The sequence below is a fragment of the Chrysochloris asiatica genome, unplaced genomic scaffold, assembly GCF_000296735.1.
Source record: "Chrysochloris asiatica unplaced genomic scaffold, ChrAsi1.0 scaffold00138, whole genome shotgun sequence".
Classification (NCBI taxonomy): Eukaryota; Metazoa; Chordata; class Mammalia; order Afrosoricida; family Chrysochloridae; genus Chrysochloris; species Chrysochloris asiatica.
Window position 1 is genome coordinate 3,490,861 of NW_006408656.1, and position 8,176 is coordinate 3,499,036.

Genomic DNA, 8,176 nt, shown 5'->3' on the forward strand with positions numbered 1-8,176 from the left:
ACAAGACAATGGTAGGTACTGGCAGATGCTCAGTGGATCTACAACCAGAATTTCAGTACCAATGGACCTCATCTGTTTAGTATTTGAGGAGCCTGAGGATTACAGAGCAGCAAGAGATACACCCAGGAAAATGCAAGCAGCCTTGAGAAGAGTCCCTTGGGCTCCACTTGCACTCAGCGACCACAGTCTTGTGTTTTCTTGTGATGAACTCAGGGATGTGCATTGTGATGGTACCAGTGGGGAACAGAAACAAGGTGTGGGATGTTAGAAGAAAGCTTTGCCCACCAGGCCATTGCTGGGGGAGCAGTGTCTCCACCCTTGTCCCGGCTGTGGTTCCCAGGTTGCTCAATACCCCCCAGCTTTGCTATGTATCACCAGGCACACCCCCAAACCAACAACACAATGGTGGAGTTTCTTAGGAAGATATCAGCAAATGATTTTGGGGAAACTATCTAGGAGTTTACAGCAACTTGATCCTGAGAGATGATTTCACTCTGGTCTCTAAATGGCAAGAGATGAATGATAAATGATCAAGTTGGGGGAGTTTATCTACAGTGCAATTTCTGCAACTCATAGGTGTGAGCTCTTGAACAGACATTGCTGGCAGGCAAACTAAACATTAATACTCCCCTCCCAGGATGCTGAAGTTGCCCAGCCCAGTGAATGCATATATATATATATATAGGGACAGAGCCAGACTCTTACCAAAGGAGTCATAGCTCCTTCTTTCCTTGGCTGCTGCCTCCTTCCACTTGCCTTTCTCTTGTCTGCATCTCTGGATGCTCCAGCAACCATGAGCCGCCAATTTAGTTCTCAGTCTGCGTTTAGCTCAAGGAGCAGGCGGGCCTGTAGTGCTGGCTCTTCAGCCTCTGGTGGCGGGAATCGGGCTCTGGGATCTCTGTATCAGGCTCGAGGGAGTTGTGGTGGTGGTGGCTATGGGGGCTATGGAAGAAGGTTTTCTTCTAGAAGCCTCTACAATCTGGCTGGCACTAGAGGCGTCGCCTTTAACCTAGTGGGGAGAAGTACCAGTGGTTTTTGCCAAGGTGGGGGTGCAGGGGGAGGGCTTGGAGGGGGCAGAAGCTTTGGGGGAGGTAGCTATGGAGGAGGTAGTTTTGGTGGTTCTGGGTTTAGGGGTAGCAGTTTTGGGCTTGGGGGCTTTGGTCCTTCTTGTCCTCCGGGGGGCATTCATGAGGTAACCATTAACCAGAGCCTCCTACAGCCACTTCACCTGGAAGTGGACCCCGAGATTCAGAAAGTCAAGACCAAAGAGCGGGAGCAGATCAAGGTTCTCAACAACAAGTTTGCCTCCTTCATTGATAAGGTGAGTAGCTCAGGGATAGGCAGAGTTGGGGGACACCAACCAAATGATTTGGAGGGCCTTGTACCCTGACACAACTCATCACATTACATTGTCACTGTCTGGTGTGATCACAGTCACTTCCAGAGATGTATGTCCTAGGACCACAGGAAAGCACTAATTTTATGTAAGCCTCAGTTTGACCTCTTGGGGGGATTATTTCTTATATTTTTCTCTTGGCAGGGAAGCAGATAAGAGGTATGAAAATACCCAATAGACAAAATAGATGGTACAGTAACCTCATTAAATTACTCATTATTCATTTCCATCCATCAATTGATCAATCTATGTAACCATTCACCTATCCATCCACCCACCCATCCATCCATCCGTTCATTCACCAAACACCCACTCAATAAACACTAAATTTCGAATCTACTATGTGGTAGGTACTTTTGTGTCTGGGGGTAGATGACTGTTGGTCACTGGGGGAGCCCCAGAAAGCACTTTACCTTTAGGAATGAGGTAGGAAGCACAAAGGCCCTGGATGCTCAGTGTCTTTCCTTTGATCCCCATGGTAGTTTGGTGTTGAGACCAGAACTTGCCCTGTGTTCTGACTGCAAGTTAACTATGGCCAGAGCCCACCATTAAGCTGCACAGCTGGCCTCTGATAGCTGGACAAATGCTGGAGACAGGACAGAATTTGAAAGTAGAGGGAGGAGGATTAAGAGTGTTGAGGCCCAGAGACACCTCAAAAAGGTTCTAACAGGGCAAGTGCTTCTGGCTGCTTCTGATCAATAGGCTGAGAGATTGGGCTGAATGTAATCACACTTGAGGCATAGGCAGGAACAAGAAGATGACAGATGAAGGAGGCACTACTGGAAAGTCAAGTTTGGAGGAGCAGGGAGAAGGGAGGGCTACGGGTCAATGAAATGACCACAGGCTGCTGGAAACCCATCACCTGAGACACTCGTTTGATTATGGTACCTGCAGGGCACATTTGGTTTTATGACATTGATTGTGGATAGAGACTAAGGTGAGGAGACTGTAGCTTTCTATCCTTCCCTTAGGGCCATGGCCTGTGATGACCACACGGAGAGGTTCCTCAGTCCAGGTGGGCCCTTGATGGAAGGAACAGGCTTCTGTGCCTACATCGTGGCCTTCCTGCTTTCACCATTAACCCTGTAAAACTCCTCTCAACACTGCACCACAGGCATCCTTTAAAGACATAATCACATCTCTATGTGAATTCTCTGTTGGCTACTCAGAGCGGAAAACCCTCCTCTTGTTTGGCCCTATGAGATTTAGTGCTTCAAGTCACAGCTGCTGCTAGCCCTGACATGCATTTGTGAGCATTAGGCAGCATTGCCTTCACTGGGTGGTGCAGGTTTCAAGTTGTAGGGTTTAGTGACTTGAGTGTAGGCTAGAAATTTAGCCCCCTAGGGTACAAATGTTGGGTCAGAGAAAAAGAAGAAGAGCCCTAGCAAGATGGATTGGCAAAGTGGTAGCATCAATGGGCTCAAGCATGGCAATGATTGTGAGGTTGGCCCAGGATCGGGTAGTATTCCGTTTTGTTGTACATAGGGTTGCTATGAGTTGATACCGACTCCATGGCACCTAACAACAACAGGGTACAAATGGAGCACTGATAACACTGAACTGCTAATCTGAAGAGCAGCAGTTCTAACCCACCAGCTGCTCCATGAGAGAATGATGAAGTTTTCTGCTCCTGTAACGATTTGTGGGTTTGGGAAACCCTATACAGGGTGGCTATGAATTGGAGTCCACTTTGCAATATGTTGGAGTTTTTATGGGTACAAACTCCTAAATGTACCCAGTAGCTCTGCTGCCTCCACTTTGCTTCATCTGTTTCTTTCTTCTTGTTCACAAGCACTGTTCTGCCTATTACCATCCTTCTGCACCTGACCAGGGTCCTATCTGAGACTCTTTGCACACACTGTTCCTATTGCTTGAAACCCTTCTCTCCCCAAAGAGAGGTCCAGCTTCCTCCCTCAGCTCCTTCAGGTCTTTATTCAAATGAGCCAGGCTCTGTCCCAGTGAAGCCTTCCCCAATCACTCAAGTTTAAGTAGCATCCTCCATCCAACATCTCTTCTCCTTTGGCACATATTTCACATTCGTTTCTTTAAAGTTGCCTCTGAATAGAATGTCAGCTCCCAGAAAGGAGGAATTTGGTCTTTTTGTTCATTATTGAATCTCCAGCACCTTGAATGGCACCTGGGATTTGATAATTGCTCAATAAATATGTGTTGAATGAAAAATTGGGTCAGCCTTCAAGTTTTAGGTTGGGACTCTTGGATGGAGGTGATTATGGAGATAAAGGTTATCAAAGACTATGACAAGGGAAATCAACTTCATGGTTAAAAAGAGAGAGCCATATCTTCATACTGGGACACTGGCCTGGCCTCTGGGGTGTGGCCCAGAAGGGCATTCCTGCTTAACTGTCATTTAAACCTTGTTTTTAAAGGGTAGTGAGTAGTCTAGATAGCCCAAACCAGCAGGTAAGCCTTTTGTATTTCATTAGCCCATGATATTTGTTAACTGTCTTTTCTGTGTTGGGCAGTGTGTGTCTCCAGACCTGCCTTTATAGGCTCACAACCCAGTGGGTGCGAGACAGATGCTAAGTACCAAATGCTTACAAGTCTTAATTCAGGCTATGGAAGAAAAGAAGAACAGGGTGCAATGAAGGGGAGACAACAGGGAGGTGCTGACATTTTTGTTGAGTTCTAAAGGGTGAGTAAAGGGCGACACTGGAAGGCCATGCTCTGAAGTGTCCTGAGCACGAGGAAGTGGGCACAAGGGGCAGACGGTGGGCTTTGTTTTCTTCGGTAAGAAGGTTAGTTCAGCATGATGCTGAAACTCATCTGTGTCCCCTGATTATTGCTGCTGGGACATAGCCTGAGTGTTTTGGGGAATCTGAGAGGAAAGTAAAATGGCTTTAATTATTTTTCTAGTGGTTTAATCAGTAAAACTTGCCTGTTAATTATAATTTGTCTGGTTGTTCTAGTGGAGACGCTCACCAAATTGTAAGATACTTTATTTTGGCCCCCACAACTTGAGCGCAGAGCTGTGAGTTAGTGTCAAATGGAGTTCTCCACTCCCTGGGAGTGACACCACAGAGTAAAAATAGGCCGGGGTGGCAGGAATTTCTCATATGAGTTGTGCTGACAAGCCTGTGAAAGCTGGTTGCTTAACCTCTAGCTTTGAAAAAACAAAAAAACAACAACTAAAATAAGCCATCAGAAATAGTGTCCTTTTCGAGTACTTTCTAGCCTAGAGTCAGAACTCAGAGGGAATTAACATAGGAGTCCTGGCGCTGTGGACTAATGCATTGGACTGCAAAGCCTTTTGAACTGCAAGGTTGATGGTTCAAGCTCACCAGCTACTCCTTGGAAACCCTATACAGGGATGCTATGGGTTGGAACCGACTCAACGGCACATCACAACAACAACAACAGCCCCTCATAGGAGTCCTGGTGGACTAATATACAGGGTTGTTATGGGGTCGGAACTTAACAACAACAATAGCCTTTTATTAGAAGGGTAGTCTGCAAGCTGGGAATTCTGGGCTCCCTCCTTGGTGCCACACAGCAGACAAGTGTCTCCTGAGTTCTGTTGTAAGAGCGTGGTTATCACAAGTGCACAAAGCTCTTGAAGAAGGGAGCCAGATTCTGGAGGTGTGTGTGTGTGTGTTTGCAGGGTAAAAGTCACAGAGAAAACCTTTTATCTCTACCCAGGGCAGGGGAAGGGGGTCGCATTTGTTGGCAACTGGTAGAAGTAGTGTGAGGGTCAATTATTATCCTGAGAAAAGACAATTCATGCCTTTTTTTTTTTTTTTCTGGCACCTGGTCAGCCTCTGAACCCTGTATCTGACTTTTACCTCCACAGTTTTGGAACCGCCTTATTGAAAGTAGTTTGGGGACAAGGTAGTGAAATGCATGCTGAGCTTCATTCTCTGAGCTTATGAAAACATGGATATTTGCAAATCACTGTACCAATACCCAAGTCCTTATACCCCCAGGAATATATTACATAGCTCTTTTTTTTTTTTTTCTTCTTCTTCTTTTTTCCCCAAAGTGAGGAAATGTACCTTTAAAATTCTGCCTGGCTTCAAAGGCATTTAAAAAAGATTACCTTCCTGAAAAACACATCAGAGGACAGCAGAGGTGGTGGCGACTGGAAGGTTTACTCAGGAATCAAAGTTTTTAATTTTCTAAGTCAAATTTTCATTCTGTCTTTTTTCCTCCTCTCTACAATCCCACAAAACATTTAAGAAATGCTTTTAATAAATGACTGTTGTATTTGTTAATTGGATTTGGGTTGCTCCAAAACCACCTTTTCTTTATGTTGGCATAGATAACTGAGGGCGGAAGATGAACGCCCCATAATGTAAATGGTTGTGGTTAAAGGAAGTCAGACTCTCAATTGAAGGTAACACAGCCTTCAAAACCCGAGTTATAGAGGCTGAATGGGCATGGAAGGGAGAGGGGGAGTATACCTACAAATGTATAAAGGGTGGACAGAGGAGGTTAGTACATTGGTATTTACCTTTGTTGCAAATATATCCATGAATGTGGTGGGGCATACAGTGGGCAAACACAAAAACTTCTTGGATATTACCAAACACCTTGAGGGAAGGAGACCATAGCTTTGGAGGAAACTGGAGTCCTGGTGTGGCACTGTAGAATAAGCATAGGACCACAAGGTTGGTTTGAACTGCAAGGTGGTGGTTCAAACCCACCAACTGCTCCTCAGAAACCCTACACAGGGTCACTATGAGTTGGAAATGACTTGACGGCAGTTAATAAATAATATAATGATCAATTGACATAATATAGTCCACAAAGACAATGTTCTACATTCTATTTTTGTGAGTAGTGACTGGGTTCCTAAAAGCTCATGAGCAGCCATCTTAGGTGCCACCATTGGTCTCTTCCTGTGTGGAGGAAAGAAGACTGATGAAAATTAAAGATGCTTGGAAACAATTAGTTCAATGGACTAATGGACAATGTGAATATCAGTCTCCACCACCCTGAGACCAGAAGAGCTAGAGGGTGCCTGGTTACCATTACCAGCTGCTCTGCTAGGGATCACATTAGAAGGTCCTGGATAGAGTGAGAGAAAATGTGGAAGTTATTGGTCAGAAAGAGACTGCAGGAACTTGAGGAGAATATGGCTTTTAGTCATTCTTTCGGTCTGGAACAGAACTCACCCTCATGGCTCCATTTTCAGCCAAGCAGTAGAGAAGTATATAGAGGGGGCAACAACACTAGTGAGGTATGCACATCATAGAGTAGCCAATCACTCAAGATCAAAAGGGCAGCATTGAACTAAGGACAAAATTCAGAAGGGTTGGGAAAGAAGAAGACTGGAAACAAGCACCACAGGAAGGAAGTGGGATAACTGATGATGTTACATTGAGGGGACAGCACTCATTGAAATGAAACCAAGTATATGATTTGCTGAATGTAAAGCTGATGAATTCTCTGTAAGCCTTTTACCAATTCACAATAGAACATTAAAACAGCAACAACAACAAAGCACAACACAACAAAAGGAAAGCAAAAATCCAGAGTTAGCTTAGTGTTCATTTTGAGCAAGTTGACCTTACAGCCATTGGGCCACCGTAAGAAACCCCATTGTTTTCTTTGTGTCCTGGTTCCAAAGCAAGGGCAAGTTCTCTGAGCCCTAGAGGAACCATCTTGATTCTTTGAAGTCTGGGTTGTGCTTGAGGGTGCTGGTCCTCTAACCATGAGAGAGCTGTCCTGACCCAACTCTGGGATGGGTTGGGAATCTCTTGCTTTTAGGTACGATTCCTGGAGCAACAGAATCAGGTGTTGCAAACGAAATGGGAGCTACTGCAGCAGGTGAAGACCTCAACTTCGAGCAACAACTTGGAGCCCATTTTTGAGAACTACATCAGCAACCTGCAGAGGGAAGTGGACTTTCTCAATGCAGAGCGGAATCGCCAGAACATGGAGGCCAAGAACTTGCAGGATGCCGTGGAAGACTACAAGAACAAGTAAGATTTCACAGTTGGGCAAAGGGGTCAGGAAGAAGCAATGCAGGGAATCTGCTTTAGTGTTTATGTGTAAGGATGGGACCAGAGCCACAAAACACGACCAGGCAGACTTCTCTCTTTACAACTGCAATAGGTGCCATTTTGCATGTGGTAGGCCTGCTAGGATGGTTTGGAGAGCTACCTCCCAACTGTATTCTGATGAACCGGATATCTTCATGGATGTTGGAGCTAGATAAGGCTGACTTCTACTAGCTACACGCAAATTAATTTTTCTAAGGTTTTAGTTTTTACGCAAGTATAGTGGAGATAGTAATAGTACCTTCTTTGTTGGGTTACTGTGAGGTGTACATCTGTGTACAAACTTTAATGTATGTCACCTTGTTAAAATCAGATTGGTGTTCCCCCTCCCCCAGAGTTTCTCATTCAGTGGGTCTGGGATGGTACCTGCATTTGTAACACATTTTCAATTGATGTTGATATTGCTGTTGCTGATGTGAATCTTTATGGGAACAGAAAGCTTTATTGACTGGTGGGCTTTGAGAGCCACTGGTTTAGCTAAGGAAAAAGAGGAGGCTTTCTGCTCCCATGAAGCTTTACAGCTTTGGAAACCTTATATATAGGGTCACTGTGAGTTGAAATCGACTCAGTGGCAAAGGGTGATTCTGGAGCCCTGATGGTGTAGTGGGTTAAACTGAGAGATTGGTGGTTCAAACTCATCAGTCACTCTGCAGAAGGAAGATGAAGCTGCCTGCCCTCAAGATTTGTAGTCTTGGAAACCCAGTGAAGCAGTTCTACTCTGTCCTATGGGGTCGCTGTGAGTCAGAATTGATTAGATGGC

The 8,176-nt window shown here is 45.2% G+C and overlaps 1 protein-coding gene across 1 annotated transcript in view; it reads left to right on the forward strand.

Moving 5' to 3' along the window:
• Positions 1-793: 793 nt before the first annotated feature.
• Positions 794-8,176, forward strand: part of KRT77 (keratin 77) — a 14,782-nt gene continuing 7,399 nt past the window's right edge. The window contains exons 1-2 of the mRNA XM_006869995.1: positions 794-1,321; positions 7,124-7,338. Of these exons, the coding sequence (XP_006870057.1) occupies positions 794-1,321; positions 7,124-7,338 (743 nt within the window). The remainder of the gene's footprint in view (positions 1,322-7,123; positions 7,339-8,176) is intronic.